The sequence below is a fragment of the Dermacentor silvarum genome, chromosome 1, assembly GCF_013339745.2.
Source record: "Dermacentor silvarum isolate Dsil-2018 chromosome 1, BIME_Dsil_1.4, whole genome shotgun sequence".
Lineage (NCBI taxonomy): Eukaryota > Metazoa > Arthropoda > Arachnida > Ixodida > Ixodidae > Dermacentor > Dermacentor silvarum.
The window spans coordinates 311079466-311098736 of record NC_051154.1 but is presented as its reverse complement, the minus strand read 5'-3'; the positions used below and the strand labels follow the sequence as shown (position 1 = coordinate 311098736).

At 44.1% G+C, this 19271-nt stretch overlaps 1 protein-coding gene across 1 annotated transcript in view; it reads right to left on the bottom strand.

The window, feature by feature from the left end:
- Positions 1-790: 790 nt before the first annotated feature.
- LOC119453205 (uncharacterized) overlaps positions 791-19271 on the bottom strand; it is a 35865-nt gene continuing 17384 nt past the window's right edge. Inside the window, exons 3-5 of the mRNA XM_049660414.1 lie at positions 13145-13252; positions 8276-8389; positions 791-1001 (exon numbers count right to left, since the gene is read on the bottom strand). Coding sequence (XP_049516371.1) covers positions 862-1001; positions 8276-8389; positions 13145-13252 — 362 coding nt within the window. The 3' untranslated portion in view covers positions 791-861. The remainder of the gene's footprint in view (positions 1002-8275; positions 8390-13144; positions 13253-19271) is intronic.

Genomic DNA, 19271 nt, shown 5'->3' with positions numbered 1-19271 from the left:
CCCGCCGCTGTATCTTGAAAGCCATAGCGCGCGAGGCACCCAACGTTTCGAGGCACCGGGGGGAGGGGAGGGAGGGGGCGGCATTCTTCTCCAGCTACAACTGCTTATCTAGCGGCTGCGAGTGATCTGCGTTGGGGACTGAGTCTAGGTGCGTCGGCGGCTCGTAGCTTTGTGCGTGCTGTGTGTTCTCGGCGTTCAGTTCGCGTTAAAGCAATAGACACCACGAAGGTCACTTCGCTAGCTTCTGGAGCCGCGTTTCCTCACGCCAGCGTTTTGATTGCGAGTGTCCGCGGTCATCGAGTGTGATGTGTTCATGTTTGCGTGCTTGACACCAAGCTTGTTAATTTAGTTAGCAAGCGAAGATTTACAAGTTCATACGGCCGATAAAAGTTCCATCTTTACTTCGTATCGCTCTCTGCTAATTTGCTATCGCCATCGATGCTTTTACGTTTTGTTTACCTCATCATCGAAGATAGCGTTCCTTCTAGCACTACGTCTCCTTAGGCATAGTGTTCTCCGAACCTTTAAAGCCTATGGCACTTCTGGAGAAACCGTGGTGCGCACTTAAAAATTGATGAAATTGATCTGAGTACGTGTAATAGTGTTAGGGCTACAGATTCAGAAAGAGCGCTGTTAATTGAATATTTTAGTGACCTATGTTCTGACTGACATCTGTAACCATTACAATTTCTTGTATTTTCATTATTACTTTGTGTTTCTTTGATTCAGAAAGCATTGTGAAAGATGTGTGTAGCTAATTTCAAGACACCTATCAAGACACCTATGCCCAGTGCCTCATAGGCAGTTTATTTGTTCCACCGGGAAATGAGCGATACTTAGTGCTCTTACTCGATCACAACGTTAACGGCCGCGGACCCTCTTGGGTGAAGTGTTGCAGATGCACACCTCGTTGACGCATCTCGATTGGACACTAAAAGTAGAATATACGTTCCACCTCAATTGCTTTATGCAGGATTTGTGGCATTCCCATCTCTCGCATTCTGAAAAGAACAAAAGGCGACAGCACGCACTGTCAGGTATGCCGTTGGTGAAAATGCAACCTCGTGCAGTCGCGGTAAACATCTCTGAGGATGTTTTCTCGCTTAATAAAGAAAAATAAGGCTGGCAATATAAATTTTGAGCGTGAAATAGATATGGCCGTCTTCAAAGCTAGTGGTTGTAGCCTCAAATGTGCACCCCATAATTTCGCTTGGGCGTCGATTGATCTGTAGTATCCTCAAGGTTGCGATTATAGTTGCGAGTAACTCAGCTCACTATTGGTAATTTGAAATTTTCAGCCAAGCCAAGAACGAACAAGCGAAGCAAGCAGTTACGCATTACCGCTATATTTCGAAGGTGTTTCTTGCCACGTTTGCGCCACGGAATATAGTTATGGGAGATCACTGACTTAAAGCTGTCACCGACATTGCGTTTTTTTTTTGCTATGTTTGCTTTGTTGTCACTGCTATGCAGAAAAACTAATAACCACGTGTTTCTATTTTTCTACTTCATCTAATGCGTCGTCATTAAGGACAATATGCAGTGTCCACCAGAACTTTTATTGCGAGAGCCCCGCTTATTAGCGCACAACATGAAAAACAAAGGACTGCTTCTGCGTTGCATGACGCAGTCTTACTTTTGTATTATTATTGGCAGTTTGCTTCAATGTTTAACTTCGCTGGCCCTTCCCGCATGATTTAGTTACTCGGATTCGCGGCTATATGACTACCGATTACATACTTAAATGCTTGCTCGTGGAACACATATGCGAATGCATTCGTCCCGCGAAGTTACTATAGAGGAGAGAAACCATGTAACAGTTTAGGGGCTATGCGTAACTAACGAATAGAAGACAACTATACGTAGCCCTTGCTTACAACCTTGGAATCAAAGTGGCGTTCTCGCTAGTCCTTGGAATTGTTCACTAATTTACGTTGACAAGCTCAACAAGAATCGTTAAGAAAAAAAAGAAAGACAGACAGGCAGAAAATCCTCACGGTAACACAATATTCCCTGAGAAAAAGCTGGAGCTTTTGCAGCCTGCGATGCTAAATCCGGTAGCGGGGCCACACATCCACTGTTTTTACGTGGCTAACAATACGTAGCACCGGCGCATTTACCGGCCGTGTTAGCTCAACTGCTGTGCATACTAAATAAAAATAAACTGGAAGGGACGTAAATCGCTTGTCCTCCAGCGCATTCCTCCTTCGGTGTTTTATTCATTCACAATACGTGCGAGTAAAAAAATTACGCCAATACTGGCAGGACGCTCTAGGGAGTGCAAAAGTTGCATAATTTTACTGTCTCAGAAAAGGCGGAAGAGGCGTGGGGGGTGGCGGGGGGGGGGGGGAGATATATTCTATTTGTGGACCTTTTTTCACAACAGCTCCGTGGCGCGATAATTTTCTGTATAGCGCTCAGTAATTACGACACACACGTGCCTTTACTATGGAAACAAAAATCCGATGCGGCATTTAGTCACGGCTTGGGGATGTCTACTTGTATAGAGACTCTGGTAACAGCAATGGTGTTAATACGAATAGAACACGTTTCAATGGCCGCGATGTCCGAGAAGAGCTGAAAATTATGACGCATCTGTGAATCCGTTGGTAGTAAAGGCGAAAAGTTTGTTACGAAATTTCCACATAGTGCGCTCCATGACCCCGAGCTCCGGGAAGCATCCTTACAGAACCCAATTAACGGGTAGTATTTCGTGTACTCACAGCGCCAGCCATTTGAGCCAGCGCGAAAATAAGAAGGCATTTGAGGCGACAGACACGGTGCCTGCACTAGTTGACACACACAGCTGGGCTCTACAAAATAGGTAGGGTCATGATTTCAGCTGAAGCAGCTATTAAAGGCGTCGTCTGAAAACCTCAACGCTTTCCTCCATAAGCGGCTCTCTGCGCTTGCTATACCCTGTTTGTTAGCGTTGCTGAACATTTTCCTTAGCTCACAACTATTTGCCTGCCGCCGCCTTCTTTTATTTTCGTTTACACATAATGGCAGGCAAAGAGTTTGGAGTGTGTGTTAGCGTTGCTGTGAGCTCAGGCTATGTTAGCGCTTGTTCTGCTTATCTACTTCATGGGGAGGCATGCAAAAATCACCGCCTGTTCATTTCTGTGAACATGGTTGGTAAGCTAAGCTCTAGATATGTTGCGCCTATTGCAGGGCAACTTTTCAAATACCGGTCCCATGATGTGCACCCATTACGCACATTCCTCTTCAAAATGATGTATGATACAAACATCGTTTCAATGCAGTTTACAACATCTTTATTTTATTTATTACTTTGAAATTACTGCTCTGTTTTGTGGTCGCTCTGATAAACACTGATCTATCCCGTTCTTATTTGAGAAATGTTTTAGGCCAAAGTTAAATAGATGCATGGCCCGTGTACGGTAGCTGGTTGACTCCGGTTGTTGAAGTAACCAATGCAAAACTCTTCCACGAAATGGGTGAACCACTGCTTTTTTTCCGGTTTTGAGTTATCTACGTTAAAGTCTCCCACAACGACCACAAACGAGGGATTGGCGGCAACGTACGTTGATCAACGCGAAAGTGAGCGCGCCTCGTCATGAATCATTTGGTTTGACGGTTTTTTTATTTGTGCGTTTCGTATTGAAATGAAAGCTGTGCTTTATGTTAGTTTCACGGCTCTGCCTCACGAGGCTATGAGCCATTGCTCCTGGCTCTGTACCGCCACCGGGATTGGTCCACTTGGGTTTTCTGTCGACATGACGGACGCGAAAAATCTCGGGATCTTAGCCATACGCAGCTTCGCTGTAATATACCTATAGCTTTAGTTTCCTACAATGATTACTAGAAGAAACTCCGGCGCTGCGATCGTTCAGCCAACATGAAAATAATGGTTAGTACAAGAATTTGTCTGATCTTTGTGCTTGTGACTTCAGTCTTTCTTGTGGCTTAGTTTAGGGCGCCTTATCTGCCTTCATTACGCTAAATTACAAATCAATCAAGACTTTTCTATAGACAGAAGGCAATGAGATTCAGCGAACCCACTTAATCGCTACTAATTGCAGTGGTTTCACCGGTCGAAGTAGCCAAATAAAAATGCCCTTTCTTTGCCTGCAATAAATTTTTAAGGGTGTTCATGCCGCTTGTCGATGCATGCATCCGTGGCGTAATGGTTTCAATATAGGAATTCTGTGCTCAGAGGTCCTGTGTTCAAATCCTGCGGGCGAACAATTTTAAAACGTTTGTTTCATTGTTTAAAACGCAATACTTTGTTGATAATGATGAGTCTGCATAGTCACGAAGCTGTTCGAATCCTGAAGGACGGTGTTTTAGGCACATCCATCTATTAACCATCCTTCCTATGCTGGCTGAACGCCCCTGTTTGTAGCTGTCGTTGACACTAGCGCCTACAATTTTTCCTCTGGTATTGATTGTATGAAACGCTATGCCTATAGCAACCGGAATGTAAGCCAAACGGGAGCCTGCGAATCAATAAAGTTACAGACGCCAAAACTAGAAGTAGTACTCATTCTTTTTATTGGTCGAATATTCTAGGAAAACGTTTCCTCCAGTTGTGAATTATAATTTGTGCCCAACCTGACACAGCTCCAAAAGCAAACCAGTAATAATAATAATAATAATAATAATAATAATAATAATAATAATAATAATAATAATGAAAATTCCTACGCTATAGCTAGAAAAACAAACTCTGAAACCCCCTCTGTCTTCGCAATCAAAATACTCTTGCAAAATTCGTAACCTATAGTTTAGTTAACGCAACTGCCACTGGAAAGTTTTGATTATATTCCTCATGTAAAGTTACCTAAGTGAACTAAGATGTTATTCGCATTGCATGTTGGACCTCCTTGGAACCTACGCTAAATGTATGAGATGCGAGCCAGCTGAGTGAACGAAGAAACTGCAACCAGAGCTTTGCTTTAGCTGGATGCTAGATTTAGTCCTTGGGGCTTGCACATCCGTTCTGTAACCCTAATGGTCCACCGGTTATCCATCCTACGCATTACATGGTATGCCCTGTTCCATTTTTTCCGTTTAATGTCAACTAGAATATCGGTTACCTGCGTTTCTTCTGTGATCCACACTGATCTCTTCCTGTCTCTTAACGTTAGGCCTAACATTTTTCGTTCCATCGCTTTTTGTACGGTCCTTAACTTGTTCTCGAGCTTTTTGGTTAACCTCCAAGTTTCTGCCTCATATGTCAGCACCGGTCGAACGCAATGATTGTACACTTTTCTTTAAAACGACAGTGGTAAACTCCCAAGCACGATTGGGCAATGCCTACCGTATGCACTCCAGCCCATTTTTAGTCTTCTATAAATTTCTTTCTCATGATCAAGTTTCCCGGTGAGTAATTGACCTAGATAAACGTACTCCTTTACAGACTTTAGAGCCTGACTGGTGATCATGAATTCTTCTTCCCTTGCCAGGCTATTGAACATTATCTTTGTCTTCTGCATATTAATCTTCAACCCCACTCTTACACTTTCTCGGTTAAGGTCCTCAATCATTTGCTGTAAGTCGTCCCCATTGTTGCTGAATAGGACAATGTCATCTGCAAACCAAAGGTTGCTGAGATATTCGCCGTTGATTCTCACTCCTAAGCCTTGCTAGTCTAAGAGCTTGAATACTTCTTCCAAGCATGCAGTGAATAGCATTGGAGAGATTGTGTCTATTTGCCTGACCCCTTTCTTGATAGATAACTTTCTACTTTTCTTGTGGAGAACCAATGTTGCTGTGCAATCCTTGTAGATATTTGCCAAAATATTCACGTATGCATCCTGTACTCCTTGGTTGCTTAATGCCCCTATGACTGCTGGTACCTCTACTGAATCAAATGCTTTTTCATAATCTATGAAAGCATTCTAGAGAGGCTGATTGTACTCCGCAGATTTCTCTAATACCTGGTTGATGGCATGGATATGATCCATCGTAGAATATCCCTTCCTGAAGCCAGCCTGTTCTCTTGATTGGCTGACGTGAAGTGTTGCCCTGATTCTATTTAAAATTACCTTGGTGAAGATTTTATACAATACTGAAAGCAAGCTAATGGGTCTATAATTCTTTAACGTCTCCCTTCTTATGGATGAGTATAATGTTGGCGTTCTTCCAGTTTTCTGGTACACTTGAAGTCGTGAGGCATTGCACAAGAAGGGGCGCTAGCTTTTCAAGCATGATACCTCCTCCATCATTAATTAAATCTACTGTTATTCCATCTTCTCCAGCAGCTTTTCCCCTGGTCACGTCTTTAAAAGCCCTTCTAACGTCATCGCTAGTTATAGAAGGAGCCTCTGTATCTGGTTCATCACTATTTCGAATGAAAGTAGCTTGGCTGTTTTGGGCACTGTACAGGTCAGTATAGTATTATTCCGCTGTTTTTACTATGTAATCGAAATTTCTGATGATATTACCACGCTTATCTTTCAGTGCATACATCTTGCCTTGTCCTATGCCAAGCTTTCTTCTTACTGATTTAATGCTGCGTCCATATTTTACGGCTTCCTCAATCTTTCCCACGTTATAATTTTGAATAGGCCTTACTTTCTTCTGGTTGATCAGTTTTGACAGTTAAGCGAATTCTATCTGATCTATTAAGTTGGACATTTCCATGTTTTGTCGTTTCATTATTAGGTCCTTTCTTTCTTGAGAGTGCTTACCTACTGGTTGCCTTGGTGTCTTAGCTCCCACTTCAAATGCTGCTTCTGAGATCAACCTGGTTACGGTTTCATTCATTCATTCATGTTGTCTTTATGTTCCTGTTCTAAAGCTGCATATTTGTTTGCGAGCGCCAGCCTGTATTGGTCTGTTTTTACCCTTACTGCGTCTAGGTTGGCCTGTTTCTTCATGACTAACTTTATTCTTTCTCTCTTCAAATTGACAGAAATCCTAGAGCTCACTAGCCTATGGTCACTGCACTTTACCATACCTAACACTTCTACATCCTGCACTATGCTGGGATCGGCAGAGAGTATGAAATCTATTTCATTTCTTGTTTTTCCATTTGGGCTTTTCCAGGTCCACTTCCTGTTGCTGCACTTCCTGAAGAAGGTATTCATTGTTCGGAGTATATTGCTTTTCGCGAATTCTAACAACATCTCTACTCTAGTGTTCCTAGAATCGATGCCATAGTTGCCAATTGTTTTCCCGCCAGCCTGCTTTTCCCCCGCTTTTGCTTTGAAATCGCCCATGACTACAGTATACTGAGTTAGCACCTTTCTCAATGCTAATTCAACATCTTCATAAAACTGTTCTATTTCTTCATCATCGTGACTGGAGGTTGGGGCGTAGGCTTGTACAACCTTCATTCTACACCTCCTATTCAGCTTTATTACGACGACTGCTGCCCTCTTATTAATGTTGTAGAATTCATCAATGTTGCCCGCTATGTCGTTATGGATTGGAAATGCTATGCCAAATCTCTTTTATCTGGAATACCTCGTATGCAGAGGACGTGGCCGTTAGTTAGCACTGTATAAGCCTCACCACTTCCTCTAACCTCACTAAGGCGAATATTATTCCAGGCGATGCCTGATAATTCTTCAAATAGGCCTGCTAAGCTAGCCTCACTCGATATGGTGTACGTGTTGAACGTTGCCATGTTCAGTTTATATATATATATATATATATATATATATATATATATATATATACATGCATCTGACGACGGTCTGCTCCAGACTACCGTCAGTTGCACCTCGCCCCTCGAAGAGGCAGGAAGTCTCTCGAGCACGCTCATGAACAACACTTTGCTATGTGGTTAACGCAGTATAAATCATGGATCCGGGACCTCAAATAGGGGCGACGTAATGTGAACGCATTTCTCTCGCATTTACCGCTAAATCACCACGGAATTTCGTTTTTCAGACATTACCCCTGAGAATAGCGGAGGACTCGCTTTGGGACGGTGAATAACGTAGGGTAAAGTGACTGCGTAGGTATATTAAATAGTAAATGCAGGAACTTTGGGCATTCTCGCAGGATTCGCGTCTAAACCGTTCTTTCGGATCCGGTGCGCTGACCCCTCCGCAACGCCATCAGCGTGGTTATGCACTACTGAAATTATTAGGACCTTCTTTGCTACGCAGAACATACCGACGCCACTGTTACCTGAAATCCAAATGCTGATTGGAAACCTACATCTTAAACGAAATCGGCATAAAATCAACGTTGGTTGTCAAGTCATATAGTTAGAATGTAGAATGTCACAATACCCAAACTATTTATCAAAAGAACACACAACGTGGAAACACAGGGCGCAATCTGGTTGAGCACTTACTGTCACCCCAGTCGCAGTTGCAGTCTGATCGAACGCATATTGCCTGGAGGCCGAGCCTGTCCTTGCCTGCTTGTTGTCTCTTGCACAAACGGTAGCACGTCTTCAGAGTGCACGCTGTCAGGTGTTTTAGGAGAAACAAATAACAAAACAAACCACACTCAGGCATCGAATACTTAGTCCGCGCCTTTTATTGGATTTGAAACTGAAACAAAGCGAGAAATATCCGCTATTAATAATGTTTGCAAAAAACGCACGAAGCGCCGATTTTGTTTTCATTCTTCTTTAAAGCAGTCCATCGAAGTGAGTGCACTGCAACGCATACGCACTACATAGGCATTTCATTGCGCGAGAAAAACGAACGCCTCTTGCCTTTCTTTACAAGGAAAGCGCTAAGTAACTTACGGCCATATCGAAAAGTGCGGCATACCTAAATATTATTGCATATAGTAATTGCGCCGACAACAGCGCTCTATTGGGAGCAGCTCTCTTTACTTTTGCCGCCCTTCCAACCCCATCATCACATATTAAACAACCTGCACTACTAGTACTCTTTACTAGTATATGCTTGGAAGCGCAGTAGGAGGAATTGGTTTTTCGGATGTACTGCTGGGCGCACTTCATTATGGTATGGTAACCTTTAATCACTGGAAGTATCTTAGTATAGGATACGGAAAGGATCAAATAATCTGAATGCTTTTGTATTCGTTGAATGCTATTTTCATAAAAACTTGTGGAAAAGAACAATTCATTAAGCGCGCTAAATCAGGTTTTCTCGTCAGCGGCTACGCTCCTCCGCTCCAGACGCGGCAAATTATACGGAATTTCCCAGCTATCATGCATCGCATGAAAAAAAAAAAAAAATACCGGCCACCCTACGCGAAGTGCATACTAACCAAGTGCATATTGTCCACAGTCGAGTATAGCAGCAGGCACTAATCTTTTGTTGATGTTATTAAATTTATTGCTTAAGCGTAATTAGCAATTTGCTTTTTTTAATTACTGGTCTGAATGGCGCGTTGTTAATGAAGACATTGTAGAAAATTGAAGGAAACTTAAAACTGGCATGTTTTCAGCCAGGAACTGTTTGACTGTAAATTTTTTCCCGGCTTAAAAAGAAAGCCCGCCCCAAGTGAAAGATATCACGTGACTAACCGTCTGCCCGTATTAAAAAATTTAGAGGCTGCTTAAGCTTCGCCTTTAAGAGTGGAACGCGATAGCATTCAAAGATCCCTGAATGTTTCTCAGGCTTCCCGGCAACTGCAGCTTTCTTTTTTCTCCACCTTCGCCTCTGCACGCCGCTACCGTTTTACGCTGCCGAGAAGGCGAGCGCCATCTGCATGATGTTTTCACAAGTAACCTACCCGGGCGCGCTGCTGTTGGCATGGTAGAAATGCTGGAAAAGGGGTTTGTGTGTGAGTTTCCTCGTAAACGAGTCATGTTTTCTCCTACATTCAAATTGCAGTCCGACGCTATCATGTCTGTAGGTTGTAGTTAAGTAGTACTTTACGATTTTTCTGACGAATTTTACTTTATGAAATTCAATTTTGTTGAATAACGCCTCTGCGCCGCGCGGAGGGCCTGTGTGGTCGGGGTGGTTCGCGATGATTTTTTTCCGCCACGGACGCCGCCGCTTAATCCAACGCTGACACCAACGCCGAATTTTCTACGACACGAGGTCCTTAACGCTGTCGCGTTTTCGGTAGCGCCCTCAAACACGCTCCAGGTTGTCGTGGGTGGGGCGCGCCAGATGAAGAGCCAGCTCTGCTTCTAACAACCAGGGAACTTGTTTGATCCAGAGACAGGTTTTTTTCTCCTGTTTGGGCGCATTGTTATTGCGCGATGCTATTCTAAACTTAGCAAGGTGACTGACTGGTACAGTTGGTAATTCGAACTGAACGTGAACAGCGCAAAGGCAACATGTGAACGAAAGCGAGACGGGACAAGCGCTTCTCCCGTCTTGTTTTCGTCCATCTGGCCTTCAAATTGCGTTGTTGACGTTCACCTATTCTAAAGCAGCGTTTTCTTCCAATTCACGAGTGATTTTATGTGTTTCGTGAACCAGGGTTGCCTAGAATCAGACGCAACAATTATCGTTTGAAAGCGTTTGTGTTAGAATATATGTAAATATGTACGGTACAGTTGGATTGAGGAGCTGCCAGCAATATTTTGTTGATGGTATTTATTTAGGTAACTATCATAAATTACCTAACTGTTCAATCACTGACCTAATTTTCAAATCCAAGTAAACAATTAAAAAAAAGAACACATCAATTCGCCATGTTTTCGGCAACACCCTATTTGCGCGTTCCTTTCACTCTTCATCTGGCTGAAAAGGAAATTCCATGAAACATGAAAAATATAACGTGTCTACGCACCCACTCACATTAAACTCACACCAGAAAGAAGCAACGTCTGGAAGCAGACTCACTGGGAGGCAAAAAAAAAATCACCCAAGATTACGATACTCCCTAATGCGAAATTTGAGCGCAGTTCTTTGCGTGCCTCCATTTCGCGATATATTGGCTGGAGCGGACAATCTGTCTTGTGCAGCACGTTGCAAAGGAACTGAAGTGTGGCGCGATGGCCTCGCTAATCGGGAGATGGCGAGAAGCAGCGCGTGGGCGACGCGTGGGCGCGATTCGCAGAATTCGCAGCAGGCAGACCTCCCAGACGACGCGCGCTACTCTGGCGCCATCTCGTAGCCATCGTCGCCGCAGTACGCGTCTTGCGCGGCACCACGCTTTTCTTTTCACGCTTTCGCCATAGCCTCTTCCTCCGCTTTTCTTCTCGCGCTCACAGCTCTCGTCGGTTTTTTTCATCCCCCGTTGCGCTGCGCGTTCGCCCTTTCATCCGCTGCGCTCGTTCGCTAGGTCACGCCGGGAACGCCGACGCTCGACGCAGGAACGGAAGCCTAAGAGCTGTGCTCTAAAAAATCTTTGGGAGAGCTATCTATTTCTCGCGCCCAACCTGAAATAACGCGTCGCATTGGTAACGTAACGAGCGCCGATATCGGTTGGTGCGTCGTGGAAAGAGTGCGGGCGCAGTAACGTTTCGCTGAACAACAACATTCTCCAGCACTCTGAGCACCTCGGAGTGAGCCTGCTTGTGGGCAATGTGATTGCCTGATTGTGACCATAATAATAGGCGTGAAATAATAAACACAGCAGGCTACACTCTAGAACTTCATGCGAATGGCTTTCCTGATGTTTGCCTAATGCACATTTTAGAAGAGAAAATTTTCACACGGTTTTCAAAAGTGTAGGGGCCACTGCAATCTTAAACAGACTATGGCAAAGAATAACACTTTTCTCATTTGCACAAAAAAGAAATTAACACACTCATAAAGAAGTGCCCGGGGAATCGCGGATACCTAATCATTTTTTGATCTTGCGCCCATGTGCTATTCATATTGAAGTGACCAAGGGAGAACAGGAAAATAAAGTCAAGGCTAGCCACTTTCAGGTGCTCGGCAAGTGCAGGTAATAAAAGGTAACGGCTCGTTAAAGAAATATAGTCAGTACGGAAATACCGGTGTCGAATAAACCTTACAACTTTCCTTTGTACTTTCGCAATTTGATCAATTATGGAACTAATCCAATAATATATCAGCATGTTCTAGCATCGGTGGCATGCAAGTTGAGCACTCGCGTAGCTCAACAGCTTGAGATGCTAGCTTTTAACGCGAGAGCGTTAAGAGCCCCTTGTCGCAGAAAATCCGGCGTCGGCGTGGATGTCGGCGTCCATGGCAGAGAAAAGCATCCCGAACCACCCCGACCGCGCAGGCCCTCCGCGTGGCGCAAGGTGTGCAAGGGCTCCACGTGGAGCAAGGTGTGGAACAAAAATTGAATTTCTCACAGTGAAATCCACCAGAAAAATGGCAAACTACGACCTAACCACAACCTACAGACATGGTGGCGTCGGACTGTAATTTGAATGTACGAGAAAACATAATTCTGTTACGAGGAAACTCAAACACAAACCCCATTTCCAGAATTTCTACCATACCAACAGCGGCACGCTCGCGTAGGCTCCTTGCGAAAATCTAATCCAGATCGCTCTCACATCCTCGGCAGGTCAAATTGGGACTTGTCCTGCATAATGCGTTTTGGACACGCGCGTGCATCGGGGCAATAACAAACAAATAATAAAATAATAAAAACAGGTCTTACGGCCTTCACATTTTAATATGACCACTTATATTGCCCCTGGAAAAACGCCTTCCCAGCAATGCATTTCTGTTTAAAAGTGAAGCCGCCTTCAAGGGTATCGGTCTAAGCTTGGTCTTGTAAGCTGGCTTTTCCACGTTCGCTGTTGCAGTGAAGCCTACTCAAAGGAAAATGCGTTGCAAACGGGGCCCGATAATGTTATCGCGTTCCACCCTTAAAGGCGAAGCTTAAGCGTCCTCGAATTTTTTTTTTGGGGGGGGCGCAGGAGCCACACATTCTTTTTCTAACCACACACGTTCTGTTCACAGGTGGTTTTATGCCGAATCAATTCAAAATAGTGACAAATCAATCACCTAATTACAATCAATAACGTGTTTTTTTTTTAAGTCGCAGCATGACAGGTCTTTCATTTTTCACTTAACAACCCTTTCTTCTACAGCTTTAAGGGTTTGGCAACAGGGGCATTTAATCACATGGATCATTAATTTCATAATATGTTTCATAACAGCCATCCGTGTATACTCGAGTAGCTATGTAATTGCATCCTGATAATTTTCAAGAGCGTCAAAGCAACGTATGACCCCTATCGAAGGGATTATAATGTTGCTAAAACACTCTTTATCACCATACTTCTTGCATATTCACAACGTGTACAACGGAGACACGTCCCTAGAGTAGTAAGGATATAGAAGGTACATCTTACGTGGTGTGTACTGACATACACATGTCAAATTGTAGCAGTTTCCTCTAACGTCATATGCATCTTTTGCTTTGTCGTAGCAGTCTTGCATGCATCTGTCGTGCCTGCATTCTGTGGGAAAAGAAAAAAGATCTCTTTGAATTGAAGCGGTGCAGACCTGAATCTGACCTTATAAAATTCATGCACATTTTTTATGAGAATAAGTGCAAAACAAGGGTTCATACTCAAATATTCCTTTACGTACGAGGGTTTCTTCATTGCGCTGCATCCAGGCGCCCCACACTCATGCTAGCGATGGGGATATAAATGTTATGAGAGCCACGCTGATGCCCTTTCACGGCCAGCAAATACGTAAACAAATTGTTAGTTACAAGCCCTTATTCCATATAGGACACTACAAACTAAATGGTATAACACCCATTGTTGTTTTTTGTCAAAGTGTTGTGTAACGCACAATCTCGGCAATTTGTCCTTTCATGCCCAATGTCACAACCTGGGCACTCGACGAGCTCTGATTTCTTCCAAATAAGTTTGAGGCCTTTCACGATATCAGAAAAGCCTTCTTACCAACTATTTCTTACAAAAAACGTTTTCATCCACACAAACTCAGTGTGGAATGTCGGCTAACTCTTTCTTACCACACCCATCGAACGTGTTTCACGGGCGACCCACGTACGTCCCGTTTAATTACAACGCTGTCTGTGCTACAATGGAATTGCGACAGGTCTTGGCTATCGTTTGTGGATTCGGGGCATACCTTCAAATGTGCGTGAAACTGTTCTCTCTCTTCTCTGTCTTACTCTTTTCATCCCTTCATCCCCTTCCCCCAGTGCAAGGTAGCAAACTCGACGTGCGTCTGGTTAACCTCCCTGCCTTTCCTCTCTTCGGTTTCCTCTATCGCTCTTGCGGCGTCATCTAGAGCGTAATCCAACTAGTATGCTTTCGTTGTATAAGTAGTTTATTCGTTTGCTGTATGAAGCCCGTTTATATCGAGCGCGCAGAAATGCACGGCCAGTGATCGTGAAGATGGCCGCCACTCTGTTAAGGGAGCTCTCGCTCGAACGACGATTGTCTCGTGATCCTGCTGCTTCCTCAGATGATGATTTGCAAGCTACTAGTAGCAGTGAGACTGAATATGGTGTCAGATCATTAGAGAGAGAGAGAGAAATAGAAGAGAGGAAAGGCAGGGAGGTTGACCCGACGCACGTTCGGTTTGCTACCCTGCACTGGGGAAAGGGCGTATAGGGATGAAAAGAGAGAGAAAGAAATAGAGAGAGCGCAGTTTCGCGCACAAAGAAACTTCGCACGAAGTCTATAGACGGTCGCCAAGACCTGTCGACTTGAGATAGTGCAAATAGGATTTCGTGGCTTTCTGTGCCATCGGCGCATACGGCCATGGTCCAAGGTTCTTCATTTCAGAAATTGGTCGAGAGTCCAGCCTGTTCAATGCTGTCCGGAGAGCTTCACGCGCGACGTCGAACTGGGGACAAAGACATAAGACATGTTCAATTGTTTCTGTAGTTCCACAAGAGTCGCACATGGGCGTATCCCCAATATCAATGCGGAATGAGTAGGCCTTTGTAAAAGCCACCCCGAGCCAGAGGCGGCACAAGACTGTCGCCTCAGAGCGGGAAATGTTTGATGGCACTTGTAGCTTCAAGGATGGGTCAATTTTGTGGAGATGACACTTCGGGAGGTTAAGAGAAGACCAATATTTGTATGTCATAGCTTTAGCCACGACATGAAGTTTGCCTGCAGCGTCGGTCCCGGATAAGGGGATTGGGACTGGTCGGCTTTCCAAATGAGCAGACCGGGCGGCTTCGTCGGCGAGGTCATACCAGCAATGCTGGTATGTCCCGGTAGTCAGATCATTAGATTTTAGTTTAAAGTATGGAGCACCCGCCAATTTAGCCCGGACTTTTAGGCTGTTGCGGGGCGAGTTTCGTTTTCTACCTATTGAAGTCACCTATTTTTTGTGCTGATTGATATGTCGCAGAGATGTTGGGAAATACATCTTAGTTTACATGTTTGACTGCATAGGGTGAGACTTTGCTGCTGCTTCACAGCTGAATGTGACGTTTCGTCCAATATCTGCGACACCTACCAGAATAATGCACTTTTCACTGGTCATTTGTTTCTGTCTTCTAGCTCACACCCCGGTAGGATAAAAAATTCTGACTTTTGTGCACTGTGGGCAAATAAAACAAAATACATTTTGTACACTTACGAATAAATTTTGACACTTTTAATGTTATCCACGTTACATTGTAAGCATTTCCTGTACTGTTCAGTAAACTTTGTTCTTGTAGCCATAAGGGCATATTCATTAACAATCATTACCAACGGCTTCAAAAGGGGCTATTTTTTTCCGTAGTAATTTGGGAGGGGATAAGGATGACACTGTGTGCGAAAATAAGATCGGGGGCAGGGAGGGCAGAAATACGGTGGTCGTATTCATAACAAAAGTACTTAAGCTAGCAATATTTCTAAGGGCATACGCCGGCCCGTCGTAAATGTGGCCAAAAGCGAGTTCAGCCGGCCAATGACAGACAAACAGCACCTAACAACGGAAAGCTTTGTTACATCGGCCTCTTTTCCTTAATTAGGAAAGAAAAACAATTTTTCTACGGAAAATAGAGAGAGCACATTCACCTAAAATCATCGTAATCATCAGACAATCTTTATGTTCACTACAGGGTGAAGGCCTCTCCCAGCGATCTCCAATTACCTCTCCCATATCTTGCGCTAGCTGATTTCAACTTGACAAATTTTCTCGTTTCATCACCACACCTAATTTTCTGCCATCCTCGACAGCGCGTCTCTTCCCTTGATACCCATTCTGTAACTGTGATGGTCCACCCATTATCTGCCCCAAGCATTACATGACCTGTCCAGCTCCATTTTATTCCTCTTAATGTCAACTAGAATACCGAATAGCCGCGCTTGCTCTCTGATCCACACCGCTCTCTTCCTGTCTGTTAACGTTTTTATCTAACATTTTTCGGTCCATGCTCTTTGCGCGGTCCTTAATTTGTTGATGTTCTCAGTTAACCTCCAAGTTTCTCCCACTTATGTTAGCACCGGCAGAATGCAATTATTGTACTCTTTTCTTTTCAACGACAGTGTTAAGCTCCCAGTCAGGATTTGGTGATGTCTGCCATATGCACTCCAATACATTTTTACCTTTGTGTGAATTTCGTCCTCATGATCAGGGTTCCCTTTCAGTAATTGACCTTGATAAATATACTCCTGCACATACTCCAGAGGCTGTATCGTGATCATGAATTCTTGTTCCCTTGACAGGCTATTGAACATTCTCTTTCTCTTCCGCATATAATCTTCGACCAGGCTCTTAGACTTTCTCGGTTGACGTGCTAAACAATTTGTCGCAATTCATCCCCAGTGTTGCTGAACAGGAGAATGTCATCTGCAAACCGAAGGTTGTTGAGATAATCGCCATTGATTCTCACTCCTAAGCCTTCCCAGTCCAATAGCTTGAATACTTCTAAGCATGCAGTGAATAGCGTTGAAGAGATTGTGTCTGCTTGCCGGAACACTGTTTTCATAGGTAATTTTCCACTTTTGTTGTGGAGAACGAAGGCAGCTATGGAATCCTTGTTGATATTTACCAAGATATTCGCGTATGCCTCCTGTACTCCTTGATTACGCAATGCCTCTGTGACTGCTGGTATCTCTACTGAATCAAATGCCTTTTTATAATCTATGAAAGTGATATAGAGATGTTTATTATACTCCGTAGATTTCGCCACCACCGAATTGATGAGGTGGACATGATCCATTGTGGGATGTCCCTTCATGAAGCCAGCCTGTTCACTTGGTTGATTAGAGTCAAGATCGCCCTGATTCTATTGGAAGTTATCTGGTTCGATGTGTTATAACATGCTGAAAGCAAGCTAATGGGCCTATAACTATTCAATTCTTTTATGTCTCCCTTTTTATAGATTCTTATAATGTGGGAATTCTTCCAGCTCTCTGGTACACTTGAAGTCGTGAGGCATTCCGTATAAAGGAACGTAAGCTTTATGCGCACTGCCTCACAACTTCACCTAAAATAGTTTTCAGCAAATATTAGCATTTGCTGTGCTTACTATACGCCCTTTAATGGAGGCGAAATATCCCATCACGGAAAAGAAATTAATGTGATAGCGTTGTTGGTCTACATCACCCCTTTTGGAGTTTGGCCGTTCCAGAAGGCAGTGTAGCCAAGAAACTATAGGCCGATCCCACTCTACCACAGCGTATCTACCACAGCGTCTACAAGCACTAGCTATTCGGAGCGAGCAATGTGAGAAACTGGTATTTGACGCACACGCCACACGCTTTCAGGAGCGACTTTGGCACGAGAGAAGCATGCGTGCAATCGTGGCCTTAATTAATATTGGAACATTGCGCTGCTGTGCTGGAAGACAGAGGTCCGATCCTAACTTCGGTCACGCGTTTCTTTATGGTAATAAATATGCGCTTGGTGCATTTTGGAGGTCTCTAACAAAAAAAAAAAAGAAACACAAGATTTGTTGAAAGTATGCTCGTCACATTGTGCATTCTATTGCAAGTTTGTAATATATGTTAGGCATGGAAACGTCTCTTTGAGCGTGTGCAGTTGCCCTGGTTGAATGCGCGCGCACCTGTCGATAGCTCACAATCTCCACAGTCTAAGTGGGCTATCGCAACTGGATCTAAACGTAGCGCTGATACGTTTAGATCCAGTTTTTTAGGTGTTTTGAGACCTTCAATTTTATATCCAGGGAGACATGCTGTACACGACAATTATTAAGGCGAAAGCCTTAGGCGTCTATGTCGGCGGTGCCACTTGGCGAAACTGGGCCGTGACGAAAAATGGCCGACGCCGCAGAAAATGCTCGGATTGACGTCACATTTGCCAGGGAGGTTCCTGTACACACAGAAAATTATTAACTTTGGCAATAAAATTTTGTAGATTTCGGTCTGGGTGGGAATCGAACCCGGCCCTCCGGGGATCAAGACCAGCACGCTTTCCTCAAGCCACGGCTGCTCCATGGTTCTGATTTTCTGAAGGCGTGCCTAGTGCCTGCGTGATTGCACACGTCACGTCGCAGCCGTCTAGCTGACTAAAGGTGTGGCCTAGTGCGTGGACTAACATGCTGCACATGAAGTATTGCGTTAGGTACTTATATGTGCTGTTCAGGAGGTCACCTTAGGGACCACATGTGTAGTTTACATTGCGGCTCGTTATGTCTTGCAAGAAGTCTAGTCCCGATTGCATAACGTAATGCATTACCAAATGTGCAGCAGGCTTTCGCCTTCTTGTGGTACAAGGGTCTAACACCTGCCGAACATTTCTAGATGCATTTAGGACTTATAGACGCGCTACACACACGTGGTTTCACGTAGTGACGAGCAGAAAACAGAAGCTTTATATGGAACTCACGATTAGCTTAGAAGGACTCTCCAAGAAAAGTCCTGGGGAATAGCTTCAGGAATGGAATAACGGACTATTACGTTAAAAATGGAGAAAACAATGTACGCGAAAAGCTTGCGACCACTTATTCGCAGTGCCTTAAGATGTCAAGCATACCAGACAGTCGAAAAAAAATGCCAACATCACACTCAACATTACAAAGGTCAAGGGCATAGCCAGGGGCAGGGGCACACTGGGCTTGTGACCCTCCCCCCCCCCCCCCCCTGAAATTTCTGCGTGCCAGGGTGCCGCCGCCCCGCCTTCTCACCACTTACTCCCCATTCCCTCGTCCAAGGCAAAACGCATCGCCCCTATGCTCCACAAAAAAAATTCTGTAGCAGGTTGACGCTAAATGATTCAAAAATTATAGGTCCATTACCTTGTTTTGGATATCTACAAAATATTCACCAACGTCATTTATAATAAAATGAGGGCAACCCTTTGGTTAACCCTGACAACAGACTGGCTTCTGAAATGAGTACTCAACAATGGCCCACATCCACATCATCAATCAGGTAATTGTAAAACCTGTGGAGTAAAATTAAGCTATGTTTATGGCTTTCATAAATTACGAAAAGGCGTTTGATTCAGTAGAAATATTCGCGATCATAAAGCCATTTTGAAGCCAAGGCGTACAGGAGGCACATGTAAATATCATAGCAAATATCTTAG